Genomic DNA, 17,937 nt, shown 5'->3' with positions numbered 1-17,937 from the left:
ATGGACAGCCCAGGCTCCGCCTCTGTCTCGCTCTCTCTGACAGCTCCATTCCCTCTCCCCTCACACCCATCCCCGCCCCAAGCCCTCAGGTTGCCTTGATGCTGGCCCCGACTCCCATGCTGCCTCCTCATCTGATTCAGCTGTTGGAGGGGCCAGTGGCCGAGAGGCCACAACAATAGTGGTGACATAAGACCCTCCCTAGTCTCTTTAGTTGTAATGGAGAAGGTGGGAGCCTTGTACTTTCAGACTTGCAAGAGTCTCTTAATACAGCTTTACACGTAGCTGTAGACTTAGCTTATCTTGGAAGGTTTCCTGTCTACTCCACCACAGTGATGGGTGTCGTTTTGTTCCTTTTCCTGCTATGTCCTTGGGTGAGAGAAGGGTACACAAGCGGGTTTTCACCCATGTTTCTGAATGAAAGTGGGGAACCTCCGGGGTTAATGTTATGTCAAAGCGTTGGTGATGGGCCTGCCTTGTAGTCCAGTTCAAAACAGTCTTGCTAGCTAGAGATAGGAAGATTCAGGTGTAAGTTTCTTCCTCTGCCCTGATGGAATGGGCTGTGAATTTAACCTTGAAAAGAGCTGAAGCCGAGATAACAGTCAGATAGGAAAAATCTGAACCCAAAGAAGGACTGGAATTTGAGAAAACATATCTGACTTGGTCCTCCCTGGTTCTCTTTAGGGTGGAGAAGACACTCTCGGCTTGCAAGGTTCTGTTACTTTTTACTTTAATCCTACAATAAAAGTAGTTTTAGTACTCATGACTTTGATGTTAGCACTAGCAATAGAGCTTAGACTTACCTACCGCTTCACAGTGCTTGACAGCTGTCCCTAGGTTTACAGAGTCAGCCTATTTCCCCCAACAATCTGGGTCCTGCTTTTACCGATCGATGAAAGGCTGAGTCAACCTTGAGCCGGTCAGGATCGAACTCCAAACTATAGGCACAGTTTGCCTGTAATGCTGCATTCTGACCACTGCATCACCACGCTGGTCTACCTCAAAGGACTGATAACCACTTCCTCCCCACACCCAAACAGAATTTCAAGGTGTTATTTCAGGCTGTTTCCATGGATTATATTTGCCTCCATGTACAACTCCTTCAAAAAGGGAAAGGTGGCTAAAAAAACAAACTATGGAATTCTTGGTGCCCTCTGAACTTGGTTCTTTGCTTGCAGGTGTTTCCTTACCCAACTAACACCATGTTCATCATGTCTGCAAGCACATAACCAGAGTACCAAAGGGACTGCAAAATTCAACCCTGAGCTTTGTGCATTCTCTTCTATTTAAAAACTAACTGGTGGCATAATAACCTTAGTTACTCCAAATATAAAAGTGCAAGTATCCATTTACTTATTCTGTGTATGGTAATTTACATTCACGTGAGGCACCCAGACAGAACCCAGTGGGACTCTTACTCATTGTCCTTAATGATCACCAGGCTCCCTGATGTTTTATTTTACAATTGAAAATAACTTTGGTTTATGTCTCACCACTCACCTATTTTCCTGCTAGTCCCTCCGTAAACGAGCACCGCTATTAAAATAATTGCAAACATTAAACCAGCCCAAAATAAAAATCCTAGCAGGCTACAAAACATCAGACAAATCATATACAAGCGGTCCTTGACTTAACAACAGTTCATTGAGTGATCATTCGAAGTTAACGTCACCATGTGATCCAAATTCAGACAACTGCCATTTCACACTTATGATTTCGCGGTTGCAGTGGGATCCCCTTTTGCGACCTTCTAACCAGCCAGGTCAATGGGGAAGCCAAGGTTATTTAACAACTGTGTGATTAACTTGACGACTGAAGCAATTCACTTCAACAACTGTGGCAAGAAAGGTTGTAAAACGGACATGGCAGCAAAATCCCATTCCTGCCCTACTCCACTAACCTGCTTTCCAGCTCCTTTTTCCTGTGCAGGGCAACAAAAGAAGACCCAGCCAATCAGTTGGGACTTGGGAGGCGGAGAATCAATGGGGGCGGGGCCAGTCAGAGGTTGGATTTGCCAGTTTTCCAAATACTCAAAATTTCCGCTACCGGCTCTCTAGAACTGATCAGAACCTGCTCAATACCACCTCTGATAGACTATCAACAGGACTTCACAGAGCTGTGACCAGTTTGGGAATTTTTAAAAAAACAAAAACCTGGAAAAATCTTGTCCCAAAAAGCTACACTGGCATTTTGATGATATCACCAGGAATCAACCTTGAATCAAAGGTGTCTAGCTTTCATGATCTATATCTTGATGACAGTTTATTTTGCTGCAATCTGTTGGGGGTTGGGATGCCCCTAACCTCATGCAAGGAGACCCAGTTCAAGGAATGGAGACCATTTTACTAAAGTTTACTGGGCGCTATGGTGAGTTTTTCCCAAGAAAAAGCTGCATACGTAAATGTGGAGGAAAAAAAGAGAGTCAGTCACATTTAAGAGAAAGTTAAGTTTCTTTAAAGCCAGGGGTGTCCGACCTTGTCAACTTGAAGACTTGTGGGCCTCCACTCTCAGAATTCCCCAGCCAGCCATGAATTCTGGGAATCCACAAGTCTTTAAAAGTTGCCAGAATTGGACATGCCCTTTTTAAACCATGAGAAATACGAACCTGTCTTGGGAGTGCAGGGCCTCCATTTTTCATGGATCTCCTCTTTGGGAAATTCCAGAAGAAAAGTATTTTCTCAAAAAAGTTACTAAAAACATGGCGGTCCGTCTCTGTTGGGAATGGGGGCCTCCACTTTCTCATGGCCCAGTTGGCTCCGGATAGTAAATCCCAGAGACAGCTCCCATCTCGACCTTTGTTATCAGAAAAACAGTGAAACAGGACATTCCTTCAAAACTGCAGAAGGGGGATTTCCCCCCTTGAGAGTTTCTCACATATTTGGTTAGACAGAAGAAACAGATGGGGCAGGCTGCAAATGAAAAATCTTCTGTGCTCAAGAATAACATTCAAAGCTCACAAGGACTTGTTTGGCCACCTCTGATTTTAAACCTGTATACTGGCGGGGGGGGGGGGGGGACTTCAAAAACTTTAGCGAGGGATTCTCTGCCAGGTTGCTGGGTGGGTGTGGCCATGGTGGGCATGGCCTAGTCAGCCTCCTGCACCATGATGTGGGGGGAGTGTTTTTCCCTGCCCTGGGCTCCGGAGGCTTTCCTCGAGCCTCCGGGACAGAGGTGGTATTCAGCAGATTCCGACCAGTTCTAGAGGAAATTTTGAGTAGTTCAGAGAACCTGCAAATACCACCTCTGACTGGAGATTTTACAGTACCTGTCCTCTGCCACACCCACCAAGCCACACCCACCAAACCATGCCACGCCCACAGAACCAGTAGTAAAATTTTTTGAATCTCACCATTGCTCCGGGAGAGTGAAAATGGCTTCCCCCGGGCTCGTTTCCGGCCTTCCCGAACTTCTGGGAGGCCCATTTTTTTGCTCTGGCAGAGCGTCCATGCTCGCCCTTCACTTACCTGCATCCAAAACAGGCTGAGGGGGGACCCCTGGGAGGGGAAGGGAGGAGTGGGCGTGGCCAGTCAGGAGTGGGATTTGGGGGTTCTCCAAACTGTGCAGAATCTTAGCTAGGTTCTCCTGAACCCCCTCAAACCCCCAGCAGCCCACCGCTGGTATACTGGTAGTCCTCAGCTTATGACAGTTTAAAGTTTACAGTGGTACTGGAAAAAGTGACCTATGACCTTTTTTTCGCATGACTGTTGCCACATGCCCGTGATCACGAATTTCAGATGCTTGGCAACTGGCATGTACTTAGGACAGTTGCAGTGTCCTGAGGTCATGTGATCACCTATTGCAACCTTCCAATAAGCAAAGTCAATGGGAAAGCCATCTTAACAATTAGTGATTCACTTAATAACTGTGGCAAGAAAGGTCATAAAAATGGGGCAAACCTCACTTAACTAGTGTCTTATTTAGCAATTGTGGTCGTAAGTTGAAGATAACCCGTATACATATGTATATCAATTAAAAATAAATAAATCTGAAGCTGGCAGTGACTGATCTATGATTGTCAGGACATATGATCATAATGGGCAAGCTCCATATATCAAGGACTCCCTGTAATTTCCAAATAATTTGTTCAGACTCAGAATAGAAAGAATAGAACAGAACAGAACAGAACAGAACAGAACAGAACAGAATAGAATAGAATAGAATAGAATAGAATAGAATAGAATAGGAACAAGGGTCTTCAAACTTGACAGCTTTAAGACTTGTGGACTTCAACTCCCAGAATCCCTCCTCCAGTCATGTTAGCTCAGGAATTCTGGGAGTTGAAGTCCACAAGTCTTAAACTTGCCAAGTTTGAAGACCTTTGGAATAGGATATCAGAGTTTGAAGGGACTTCGGAGGTCTTCTAGTCCAACCCCCTGCTTAGGCAGGAAACCCTACACCACTACAGACAAAAGGCCTGGAATTATAGATCTGATCTCAATGAGACTGGAACCTGAGCGTCTCTAGCACAGATAAAAGACATCACTTACTGTATGTATACCATGCAACATGTGATAGGCTGAGGGGTAGGGGCTGGTTTTCATGTAAAGAGAAGACAACTTGGTATCAAAAGATGAATTTAACAAGCAACATCTGGCATTTCTATTTATCTAAAATAATTAGTTGATCAGAACATGAACCTGGACTAAGGCCAGTTTGTTCCAAACACATGGCTCCTACTAGCATAGCATCAAATACAGCTGATTTCCACCCCCCAAAAATTTTCTACTCCCCCTGGGAGCCAGTTACATGCGCCCACCCACCCATTCATATCCATATATATGCACTCTTGCTTAAAGATTTAATCTTAAACTCATACTGTTTTTGTGTGAGAGTGTGGGAAAATGTGACTGATAAAATGGCCAGCTGTCCTACTTTAGTAAGAACAGCGCTCTTTTCAACAGTTCTATATTTGACATGCTTCAAAAAAACTCTATTAAGATGGCCTGTACAAATTGAGCTTAGAGCTGCAAAACCAGAGGTGGCATTAAGCAGGTTCTGACCACTTCTGGAGAACCAGTAGCAAAAATTTTGAGTAGTTTGGAGAACCGGCAAATACCACCTCTGACTGGCCCCGCCCCCATCTATTCTCTGCCTCCTGAGTCCCAGCTGATTGGCTGGGTCTTCTTTGGTTGCCCTGCACAGGAGAATGGAGCTGGAAAGCAGGTTAGTGGGGTGGGGAGGGAATGGGATTTTGCAGTAACCTTCCCCAGCCATGCCCACCAAACCACACCCACAGAACCAGTAGTAATTTTTTTTGAATTCTACCACTGTGCAAAACCATAATGTAATGGACTTCTACTAGTAAAAGAGGACCTTGGGGGGGGGGGGGCTAATATCAGCTCTTTCATTACTCATGGTTTAATTACTATGAGCAAACATATATAAGGATTCATGTACTAACTACAACTCTTCAAACTATTCTTAATCACAATAGAAGAAAATGTATATAGCTCAGGGTTGAGTTGTAGACTTCTGGATGCTCTGAGCTTGGTTTTTTCTTGCAGATGTTTCCTTACCCAACTATGCAACATAATCTTGTCAACTAGTTGGGTAATGAAACATCTGCAAGAAAAAAAACTAAGCTTAGAGAGCATCAAGGATTCTACACTCTCAGTGAATTCTCTTACTAACTATATGTTGAGCAAGGAGATGGTTTAGGATAAACTCAAGGTTTATCCTAAATTTGGATAATTCACGAGTGGGTAGCCTGTGGTTCAGCAAGTTGTGGGAATTCTTCTGTTGTCATAAAATGTGCTCGAGAGTGGACCACTGAAGTCCACTTTGAGCAGAGCATGTTATATCAACACAATTATGATATGCTAAGCACGATTTAGGGTTTAGCATTCTTCGGAACAGGATGTTTTCCTCAAGCACTAATTTGCCAATCTTTGAGTTAGGTACAGTACTAGGGTGATGTAGTCGTTTGCATCGAATAAATGGTTTGAAAACCGCAGTTGTATACGTTTATTATATACAATATTAAGGCACAAATTTAAGCAGCAGAGAACAGGAGAAAATTCTTTGGCTGGTCAGAGTCACCCATATTTGTTATGGAGGATGAGACGCTATATATATATACAAACACTTTCAAGCTGTACAATGCTCTGCAGTAGCCAATCTGCACAACAGAAACACAACAGGGAAAATTGACATTGTCTTACAATCCATTTGCCTGGAATATAACTACATAATGCTATATAAATGTCAGGCAGGATAACACCACAGCAGCACGTAGATCAGGTATTGAGCAAGCTAGAAAACATTGGTTTACAAGTATAGCAGCCACTCTACAAATGCAAATATTATAGATAAATTATGCTCTAATATGGGGTGTCGAAATCAAGGCCCGGGGGCCAGATCTGGCTCGCATGGTGCTTAGATCTGGCCCACGGGGCCACCCTGGCAACAGCGAAGGACCAGCCTGCAGTGCCTCTGCCAGTGAAAACGGAACTCGTGAAGGCTACAGGCGGCCCTCTGGAGCTCCATTTTCACTGGCAGAGGGTTGCAGGAGGCTGTCGCAGCTGAAAACGGAGCTCGGGAGCCTGTTTTCGCTGGCAGAGAGTGCTTAGGCCACCACAGGCGCCTGCGACATGAGTGGTGTTGAGCTGGCCTCGCTTACCCTGCCTCACCCTGGGGTCAAACACAGCCCCAATGTGGCCTTCAATGAAATCATGTTTGACACCCCTGCTCTAAATAGGATGGACTGGAATGGGGGTGAACTCCCATCAGCTTGAGGATCGCACCAGGTTGGTTGAGGGAAAAGGGGGCAGGGATATTAGACGTTTGCAACTTGCTTAGAAAATCTAGCTAACCTCCCCACCCCACCCCCCAGTGCAAAAAAAGACCCATAGGTTTTGGCCCCACCTACTTTGCTTAAAGACTCTGGGGCCTTCATATTTTGGCATCTAAAAATCTACAGTCACATAATTATTATTTTGCACGCAGCCAGGTTAACAAGATTTTAATGTCCTGATTCTTTCGGCTTGGGAAAGCTGCCTGCAGTTTGCACACACAAAAGGATGGTAACAATTCACCCCTCGTTTGCAAGTGGAGTCTTGGATGTAAATGTACCGTTGGGAAGTTATAAATAGAAGGCCTGGTCTTTAATGAAATGTGGCAAGGCATGTATGTCTAAGTGTACATACATATAAATATATAAAGAAGCTGTTTTTAGACTAATTCTCTTCTAGGTTGCCATGTTTTGCCCCTCAGAAACAACACTGAGCAAGCAACATTACATAGAGTCCCGGTGTACATCTTTGCCTTATCGTCTGTGGAGAGAAATTTGACCACAGAGAGTCAGAATTCGAGAACCTGCTATTTATGCTTTGGATAAAACATAAAACTGGGCCTCAATGCATTTGGGGCTTTTGGCCAAAGAGAACAAGGGCCTCCCTGCCTTGGATTTAAAACATGTCTGTCACAAGAGGCAGTAAGACTGTCTCTCTGGTCTGTAGAGGAAGAAGGGAAAGAGGAAAAAGAAATTTGCATAACCTTACTATCTACAGATACTCCGGGAAGTAGCGTCTACTATAAGCCTTGGGAGGCGTTTTGTTTTCAACTAACATCTGACGAAGAGGAAAGTTTGTGAGTCAGAGCAAAATCAGAACACAGCTACATGGACTAAGGACTCTTACCAAGGTACACAGGCACACTTTTCTTCAGAAGGAGTACAACGTAACCGGCACTATACTACACAAGAGAGGAGAATACTAAAACAGCTGCATATTGGGCCCCATCTGGAAGGGACCACTGTGCTAACTACTTCCTACATTATATTATGACTCTTTCAACATCCCAGCTTATGGCAGAGACTCAAAGACACCTTATCTAGCACCAGGTCATAAATAGATCTAACGGAAAGTCAGTGAAGCTGATCCTAAGATGTGTTATCTTCACACCTGACTTGTTCAGGTGCATGACCTCTGGATGGAGTGGTCTCCGTCGGGAATTTTGCTGTGGGTGCATCTTTGCTATGAATCCAGGGAAGAAATCTCATTTGATGCTTCTGGGGATTATTAATTTTAGGCCTAAATGAGCTGAGGTCTGACACAGCCAGAATAAATTAAATTTGAAGGAACTGGAGATCTTTCGGTTGATTTGTTCACTGGTTGCTTACTTTCATAATGCAGATGATCTTACGGAATAAGATCAGCAAATCATAGCTCTCGTGCATTGAACACCCAGATCTCAATCCGTTTTCCTCTGCTGTCAACAGCAGTCAGGGACCTCTGTAGACCCAGACAGCTATAGAGAATCGTGGAAAGAATTTAGGATTAACCTGTCTAAATGTTGTTCTACCAGAGATCTACGTCGGACTGATTGACAAACAGTAGAAGCAAACCCAGGTGATGGAGGGATCGAAAAGGAAAAGCAGGAAGAAGGTAGCAGCTAAAAGAATGATATTTGGAAGTCCTGCTCCCTCACCCAAGAATTGCAAATACAAGTCAAAAAAGTCCACGCGGACAACCTGCCACCCAATGAGGATACTAGTTAGGCGGTTGGAGAACAGCTCCTGGCACATCAAACACATCCTCCATAGAAACGTCCTCCGATTCCTATAATGTCTTGACTTTCCCCACCCCTCCAATTCCACAGCATGGTTCACTGTACATAGTAGACCTCGCAAATGTTCCATCTCCAGCATTCTGAGTCCTCTTGCTCTCCTCAACTCAGATTCACCTGGAGTTTTCTTCTAGGTTCGAACTTTCTCGGTCCAACTTTGGGGTGTCCTCCACGATTTTTAATTCAAGCACAGCAGTGAAAACAACACACACACACACCCTTTTCTCTCTCTCTCTCTCCAGGGTGAAGAGGTGCTTTCCTCCCAAAGCAGCAAAAGCTCGGTGGCTTCAAATAAGGACTTCCATCATATCTGGATCTGGAAATTCAGGCTTGTGAAGCAGATGGCTAACTCTACTTCTGCTGCTGTCCAGGAGCTTCCCACAGCTGGAAGAGTTTTCTAGGGGAGGAAGACAATGTCAAGAATGGGTCAAGTCTCAGGGCCAAATGGCATGTTTTTGTATAGAAGCCAATCTACACAAGTCATTTTTCCTCCATGTTTTTCGGGACGCGTCTCACACGCACAATTCACATGACATTCTTTCCAGGCTGCCATTGCATTGGGTAATTAATTTTGCTACCTGCTTTTAAGACCGTTCTTTCAGGCAATGGCGATCCTAGCCATTACTAAATAAAACATGCCTTAAACTTGCAGGGTTTGCAAAGCTCTTGGTACAAGTGGCTTCCATTTCAACGTTGTGCAAAGGAATAGAAAAAAAACATTGCTAGGAGTGCCACAGGGAAGCAAATTAAAACATAGAACCCCTTTAACTCGTAAGGCCAGTCAGAGATTAATCATTCTAAAAATAACAGCTGAGAGTTTTCCAAGAGGAAAATCGTCAACGGGTAGAAAATAGATAATTTCTGAATCTGTACACCTTTCAATAAGCTTGCATTTTGTTCACTTACTTAAAATATTTATAAGCAACTTTTCAGTATATCTACAGCTGAATTTTACTTTACAGGTAGTCCTCAACTTATGGCCGGTCATCGCTTACCGGTAATTTACAACAGACCCTCCCCCAAATGTATTTACAACCCAGATTTGAAGTTCCAACAGTTAGCATCCCTCTCAAAACTTGTTTGTATTTTCAGTGACTGGCAATTGGCCTTCCTTTATGGTTGTTTGCAATGTCCTGCTGTCACATGACCACAATCAGGACGTGTTTTGATGGAAACGACTTTTACTATCAGTTTCTGGCAAAAAAAAAAAAAAAGCAATAAGTTTGCTTACTAATAGTGGATTTGCTTAACTTCCACGGTAATTTGCTAACGAAAAACGTCATAAAATCGGATTAGTCGTGTGATGACCCAAGGAATGATTGACATGACTTACAACAGTAATTAAAGTTACAAATTGAGAACTACCGGCATTTTACTTTTCCTGGAAGCAGATTTTCAAAACTCTAGATTCTACAAATCGCAAGTTTATTATAGATCCCGCTAGTCATGTTCCCGGGATCAATGCGTTTGGAACTACTCACCTGGCTTCTCCCCAGAATTTTTGCCTGTGATGTGCCTCAGGGCTGGACTGCTGACGGAACAGTGACTCAGCTTCCCTCTACCCGGGAAAGAAGCTGCAGTCGGCCAGAAAAGCTCTGTGCCTTTGTCTGTCTGAGTGCTGTTGTCTTTGCTGCCCATTTTAGCATGGCAGACGGTGACTGGCCATGAAGACATTGTAGAGGACAAAGAAGGAGTTGGAAGGGTCAACGAAGGGATGGATGGCGGCTCAGAAGTGTCTTTCCCTAACAGCAAACCTTCAAGAAAATAACAACATGGACACCAAGATATTTTCCATTATATTTCTCCTATGGTTTCCTTCAAGAACACACAGGTTAAATTTTGCAAGGTCTGATGCAAAGAAGCTACATTTTTGTACAGAATGGTCACAACAAGCACACAAAACTCTAAGCTAAAATTCCTGGGGAGTCTGACCAATAATAAGCAATATTACAAACAAGAGTGACTTCAGAACCCAAGATCTAGGCTGCCAAGGAAGCTTAACTGTCTAAACCTGGATTCCTGGCTTGCCTCTACTCTCACAAACTTGAATTTGGAGCTTGGGGACTTTAGTTGGTTTCCTGATCTTGGCTTTTTACTGGAGTGGTAAGCCAGGATAGAAATATATTTGTTAAGCTTTTTATAGATGACATACTGCTGGTTATTCTAACTAATAGCCATTGAAAAGAGAACAAAATGGGAGTTAAATGTCTATGGAGATTTTCAGTCTTCCAGGTCGTTTTTTTTTTTCAAGAGGCAACTGGAGTTTCTGGTTTTTTTCTTTGAAGACGTTTCACTTCTTGTCGAAGAAGCTTCTTCAGCATTTTTTGTGTGTGTTAAGGTATAGAGTGTTATAAAACACAAAATACAAAAGTAAATGAAGAGCAGTGAAGGGGGAGGGGAAAGGGGGAAGTGAAGTGAGGAAAGATTGGGGGCGGGGGAGGAGAAACAGCTGACACTTCGATTCCTACCATGGAAGAATGGCGGCAGAAGTTGATGGAGTTGGCTGAAATGGCAAGGCCAACTACTCTGATGAAAGAAAAGAACACAAGTATTTTTGTTTCCACGTGGAAGCCGCTTCTGAACTTCATGCTTAGTGCGGAAAAGCATGAAACTGACTTGGGGTTTTACAGATCAGACTGACAGATCTTTATAGAAATGACTTGTGCATACTATTATGGAAAAGCAAAAAGCTGTGATTTGATGCTAATGCCTTATTTTAGAGAGAGTCAGAAGTCCAAGAAGCTTCTTCAGCGTTGATCCAAGAAGCGTCTTTCAGCTCTTAGAGCTGAAGAAGCTTCTAGGATGAGAAGCAAAATGTCTTCAAAGAAAAACCAGAAAGTCCAGTTGAAAAAAAAAAACACACCTTTGGGACAAAATGGGAGTTATTTCAAAGCACCAACCTGCACTCTTGGTCATTACTAATAGTCACACTTCTCAGTCTTTTTAACCTCACTGGTTTTGCAAATTCCGGTAAGCAACACTAAACAAATACATTAAGTAGCATATAGGTTTGCCCATCATAGATTACTGTCTTCCTTAAAATATATTTCTCGCAACCAATCCCAGCTAAATATGCTGATGTTTCTCAAACTTGCTGGCTTCTTCTAAAAGGAAAGGCTGGGAAGGAGCCAGATTATCTTTTCCGACCACATTATACTCATGGCAGTGATGCAAACTGGCTGAAATGATGTGACAGGGCTGAAGGTTCACAACCATTTTGGCTGCTCTGGGAACAAAGCTGGTGGAATGCTTCCAGCGGCAATTTATGAAGAAGGGAAAACTGCCCATATGACAGAAGTAAGTAAAACCCTAGGAAAGAAGTATTAGCTTTGGAGTGAGAGCTGAAAAGAAGCTCCAAAGAGGTAGTCCAGATATAAAGAGTCCTGAGGCTTAAAGAAGTGTGCAGACAGCAAGAGTCCAAAAACTAAATAAAATTTGGATAACGTGCTTTTGTAGTCTACATCTTAGCATGTTGTGTGAAAAAGGCCATTGTGTTAAGCCAGAATGAGACATGGAGACCTTGGTGCTCTCTGAGCTTGATTGTTGTTGTGTCCTGTCAGCCGTCGGCCACTCCAGCAGCCGAATCAGATGAGGAGGTGGTCAGGGAGTCAGGGCCAGCATCAAGGCAACCTGAGAGCTCCGAGGGGGGAGAGGGAATGGAGCTGGGAGAAAGAGAGAGAAAGAGACAGAGGCGGAGCTTGGGCCGTCCATCATCCCTCAGAGTGAGAGTCAACAGCCCCCAGGTCTGGAGGTGGCTGATGAGGAAGAGGAGGAACAGCTGGGTCCAGTGCCTGGCACGCAGATGTGCAGAAAGCAGAGGAGAGGAGAGCAGTGGAAATCTATGGGCTGCTCCTCGGGACAGAAGAGCCATCGCTGCTGGTGAAGCCCCACCCTAGTTCTGGGGATAAAAGGTAGTGGGCGGAGATGAATAGGTGTGGCAGATTATTCGACTCCCAGCCTGATAGACTTGTTAGCCTGCTGTGAGGGAGAGAAAGAGACATTTTGCCAGGGCTGCTGGTGCTCCTAATAAAGGAAACCTTTATTTAACTACAGAGGGCTTGTCATGTTTGGAAGCCAGGTCAGAACTGTTGTTTTCTTGCAGATGTTTCATTACCCAACTAAATAACATCTTCAGTGCTGGGACTGTCTAGCACTGAAGATATTACCTAGTTGGATAACGAAACTTCTGCAAAAAAACATCGAAGCTTAGAGAGCAGCAAAGATTCCTCAGTTCAATCCTGAGATACAAATATTCTCTTCTATTGGTACATAATATGAATTATTTGCTCAAACATATTGTAAGTGGCCCTTGGACTTCAACTCGCAGAATTCCTGAGCTAGCCATGTTGGACTGGGAATTCTGGGAATTGAAGTCCACAGGTTGTAAAGGTAGTTCCCCTCCCTGGTTTAGCATGTTGTGTTACCCAAAGCCACACTTTCCAGACACACAGACTTACAACTATCAGTGGGGTACATCTGGTTCCACCATTTATATCTTTATAACTTTGTTGAAAGCATGAACCAATAGCGATGCAGTAAATCTCTGGTCACCACACAATATATATATATATATATATATATATATATATATATATTACATACTTATTTATTTATTTATTTTAAATTAATTTATTTATTTATTTTGAATTTTTATTGGTTTTTAAAACAAACATAAACAAACAAAACATAAAAACATCAGGCCATCTTCCATATATGTACATACAGTGTGCTGGTTGGTTTACAAATTGTTTTGTGCTTTGTGCTATTGTCATCACACAATATTGAAGTAGGATATTGGGCAAATAAAATATCCTATTTCAATATCATTTTTTTTTTGTTTACCATTGATTGGTCTTTAAAATAATTTCTTAAAAGTAAGGCTTCATAAAACTGTCGACTAAATAAATCAAGAGACAGAATTGGGAAAAACAGCAAGCCACCCAAATGAGGATGGAGCAACATCATATGGGTGAAATACAATACTTTTATCTTCCTTTAACATACGTGTTTTCCCAAGCTCAGCCCCTTTAAAATATATGGATTTCAATTCCCAGAACACTCCAGCCAGCAAATCTGGCTGGGGAATTCTGGGAGTTGAAGTCCACACATCTTAAAGTTGATGAGGTTGAGATGAGATGAGGTTAGTAGGTCTTTGCCAGGTCCAAGTTTACATGCCAAGTATGGGTTCACACATTGTATTGAATGATGCTTTGCTTGATTTGAAATAAACAAGTTACATGGACCTAGCCAATGCAGTTGATAAAAGACAATACAGGGTTTAGCATATTGCCTGAACAAAACTGGCTTATTCAACAATTGTTGCTTCATATCACATATGAAACTGAAGCTCACCAATGCTTTCTTTCCAGGACTTCTCTTCTTTCTTCTCCTCAACGCCCTGAGTGTGGTTAAGGGAGGTCTGACGGGAGTGCGTTCCGGTAGCAGCAGCTATCGATGGCACCGACTGAGCGGGTCGCAAACTTGCAGAATCTCCTTTGCTGGTATCTTTCCTGGATCGCTGCTGAAGGACCTTGATCATGGCATCTTTCTCAATGATTTTTGCATACAGATTCTTTATTCTAGTAATAGTAATAATTTATTACAGCGGTAAATGTGGATGTAATAATATTATTGAAGTCAGACTTAAAGAGGCCACTTGGCCCCAGCTAAAGAGGAGTAGGTATCTGGACCAAAACCCCTTTCTCAGTCTATATTCAAATATATATTCTGATCCCAGTTAGGGTTTCCTTTAATCCTGCCATGATCAACTGAGCTGATTTAATCCATAGTATTCATTAAAAATCACACAGACGCACCACTTCCACATTTGTACATGGCTGCAAAGACAATCATGCTGGACTTGCTTAATCCCTTGCTGGATCCCTAGCTGGATGTAACTGTGCAGTCCAACCAGCCTGCAAAGTATTCAACATGGGTAAAATATTTTTGGTGTGGAAGACATTCGATCGATATGGTCTATCTTCCCCTTGTATAACTACTATTGAAAATATGAACTTAACCCAGAAAGGCAGGAGAAGGTGAGGAGGAAACTCAAGATGGCCACTCCTTGATTATCTTTAGTATTAAGAGAGAGACTTTGAACATTCTGCTATTTCCTATGACAATCGGATATACTTCCAGTAGTTCTTGCGATATCTGTTTTCTATCTTATTTTGAATGGCTGACATCAAGAGCTCTTTCATGAGAAGAAGAGCAAAGATGGACAGGTTGGGCTGCCTCCTCCCCTTGCAGATATCACTGAGAGGGTAATCCTAAAGATGATCACAGAGTCTCCCAAGACAACAAAACTGTTTACTATAATTTGCATCGCAGCAGAGGCTATTTCCTACAGAATTAAGTTCACCATCAAACTTTCCTCCTATTGAATGGATAACATAGCAGCATCTACTGTGAAATGCACAGTGGTTTATACTATTAATTGACATTTCTCAATCCACACAATGCATGGAACCATAAAACTAACATGAACACAATGTAGTCCACTCTGTTCTTGAGGCAATGCTAATTTTATAGCCTAATTAAGCAGTAGGTATCATTTATTTAATATATCATTGCCACCTAGTGTACCAACACACACAGAAAGGATTAAAACATGGAAGAATGGATGGTAAAGTTGATTGAGTTAGCAGATATGGCAAAATTGACTGTTTTAATTAAAGAGAAGGCTTTATCCAGTTTTCTTCCTACTTGGAAACCACTTATGGCTCAAAATTGGGGGGTGGGAAATGAAACATCGGTTTTAAGTTTTAAAGATTAGAATAACTTTGTTGTATCAGAAATGGCTTGAAATATTTAGAAATGTAAAACAAAAGGTGGAGGTTGCTCTCTCTCTTTTTGTATTCCACTGCACTGAAAAAGTTGGAAATTCTCATTTTCTTTCTTTCTTTCGTTCTCTTTACACCCTTCTTCTTTCCCTTAGCATTCTACCAATAACATTTGCTTCTTTTTGTATTTTCATCTTATAATAAACTTTAATAAAATATTGAAAAAAGAAATGATTAAAATACACCAAAGGAAACAGTGTGAAAAAAAATATACGGGGAGGAGAACAAAGCTAAACAGAACCATTTTCCTATAGCTGGGGTGTCAAACTCAAGACCTGCAGGCCAGATCCGACCCGCAAGGTACTTAGATCTGGCCCGCGGGGCCATCCTGGAAACAAAGAAGGACCGGCCTTCAGTACTTCTGCCAGCAAAAATAGGCTCCTGAGCTCCACTTTTGGCTGCCACAGCCTCCTGAAACCTTCTGCCAGTGAAAATGGAGCTCCGTTTTCACTGGCAGAGTGTTGCAGAAGGCCGTGGGAGCCAAAAATGGAGCTCAGGAGCCTATTTTCGATGGCAGATTGCTCAGACAACCACAGACGCCCCCAACAGGAGTGACGTCGAGTTGGTCACGCCCACCCCAGCCATGCCAACTCGGCCCCCCAAAGGTCAAACACAACCCTGATGTGGCCCTCAATGAAATCAAGTTTGACACCCCTGTCCTATAGCATTAGTACAAGAACGGCCGGGCGCAGGGTGCGTGGTGCCCGCAAACTGCAAGAGATGATGCTCCAGGATCTTCTAGGTGGAGACCATTCCTTAAGCCCTGCCCACCAGTAACCACAAGAGGACATTTAGTCAAAGTAGAGTCAGAGGGACCCTCTCTAACACTCTTGGCAACCAACCAGTTTCCTAATGTGAATGCTCAGGATCAATATTCGGGATCTGGTTCCCAAGTGGATTAGGACCTTATATGCCAGAAGAGCAGAACATGCTTATTAAACGCTGCTGGGAGCCTCAGAGCTCCGTATCTTAATTCAAATCCCACAGCAGCTATTTCACAGCTGTTCCTTACGTGTATTCCATGTCCTGACACTTTTGGTTGTTTTGCATCGTCTCCTGTTCTTCCTGCCATATGCGGACTTCCAAGGAACTCTCACTGTAGCTGCCACTGCGGGAGTGGTTGGTGGCCAAAGTATCTCTAGCAACAGCGGGGGAAAAAAACCAAAAAGCTTTTAACTGACGTGATCAAAATCCAAGAACCTTCCTTCCATCGATCTAATTATCTGCTTCTCTACTCGGGAAATGTCTAGGTACAAGAGCTTTCTTGTCTCTCATGTTGATAATCATGATGATAATCATAATCATAATTATGATAATCAATAACGGAATGTCTTTCATACTTCTTCTGTGTGGTTCTTTTGCCAAAGAGACCACAGGCCATGTCTAGCTGCCTCTGGATGCTCAATGAGTGCTTACTCATTAAAGGTTAGGACTTCCTCTGCCATTGGCATCCTGGGGTGGCAACAAGGTGCCCAGGTGTGTCATGACATCCTCATGACCTCCACCTGCTACCAAAGAGTGGAAGGAAAGAAGGGAGGGAGGGAGGAAAGGAAAGGAAACTAAAGAAAAGGAAAGGAAAGAAATGAGGAAAGGAAGGGAAGAAGGAATGAATGAGGGATGAAAGGAAGGAAGGAGTGAGGGAGGGAGGGGGGAGGGAAGGAGGGAGGGAAGGAAAGGAAAAGGAATGAAGGGAAGGGAAGAGTAGGAGAAGTGAGTGAGTGATAGAAGGAAGGAAGGAAGGGAGGGAGGGAGGGAGGGAGGGAGGGAAGGAGGGAGGGAGGGAGGGATATGTTTTGTATCTCTAAAATCACATGAGACAACAAAATCTCTCAATGTCTCACAAGAGGTCTATGGCAAGCTTTAAAAAGATCTCAAAAGCCCTTGGGTTTCACCCAACATCCATGGAAGACCGACAAGCCTATCATTCAACCCTCTCTATAAATGTGATTAAATAAATAAATGAAATCAACCCATCTTACTTTTCTGTGGCAGCTGTAGCTGCAGCATTCATGGCAAAGTGCCGGATGGTGCTCTCCTCGAGGTACTTCTGCTCCCACTTGGTCATGTCAGCTTCCAAAGCCAGGATCCTCTCGTCCTTCTCCCGCACTAACTCCATTAAGGCTGGGACGTTGTACTCAGGCACAGGGGCTGCTTGGTAATTCCCTTGTTTCTGAAATAAAGGAAGGTGGCTCTATTAAACCATTTTTAGTACACATTTCACAGGCAAGAAGAAGCTCACACATTCATCTGGTCTGGCTTCGCGTCTCTCACTAAAACCACCAAGGGTCCATTACTGATGGAGTTACACATGTATGGATGTATTATGCATTGTGTATTTCAGTCTAGTTTCCATATGTGACAACCAGAAGCTTTCATCAGGCTGGATCTGTTTCCGCACTCACATACTCCATGGGAAACACCATGAATTCCACACAGTCACTAAGAACGAAGCTTGACAAGTGAGACTTTACTATCTTGGTAAAACATTGATTGAGTGAATGATTGTGTCAACTCATGAAATATTTCTATG

General features: G+C 43.2%; 1 protein-coding gene across 3 annotated transcripts in view; it reads right to left on the bottom strand.

The window, feature by feature from the left end:
* Nucleotides 1-5,947: 5,947 nt before the first annotated feature.
* Nucleotides 5,948-17,937, bottom strand: part of AMOTL1 (angiomotin like 1) — a 97,285-nt gene continuing 85,295 nt past the window's right edge. For 2 of the 3 annotated variants that reach the window (XM_026706862.2, XM_026706864.2), the window contains 5 exons: nucleotides 17,387-17,577; nucleotides 16,420-16,545; nucleotides 13,915-14,141; nucleotides 10,044-10,316; nucleotides 5,948-8,959 (listed from right to left, as the gene is read on the bottom strand). In XM_026706862.2, the coding sequence (XP_026562647.2) occupies nucleotides 8,850-8,959; nucleotides 10,044-10,316; nucleotides 13,915-14,141; nucleotides 16,420-16,545; nucleotides 17,387-17,577 (927 nt within the window). In that variant the 3' untranslated portion in view covers nucleotides 5,948-8,849. Of the gene's footprint in view, nucleotides 8,960-10,039; nucleotides 10,317-13,914; nucleotides 14,142-16,419; nucleotides 16,546-17,386; nucleotides 17,578-17,937 lie in introns of all 3 variants that reach the window. The other variant, XM_087937050.1, reaches the window with a different exon arrangement.

The sequence above is a fragment of the Pseudonaja textilis genome, chromosome 7 (genome assembly GCF_049901715.1).
Source record: "Pseudonaja textilis isolate UNSWEBS1 chromosome 7, rPseTex1.2, whole genome shotgun sequence".
In the NCBI taxonomy this organism is placed as follows: Eukaryota; Metazoa; Chordata; class Lepidosauria; order Squamata; family Elapidae; genus Pseudonaja; species Pseudonaja textilis.
Note: the sequence above shows the minus strand (reverse complement) of the source record. Positions and strands in the feature narration are given on the sequence as shown.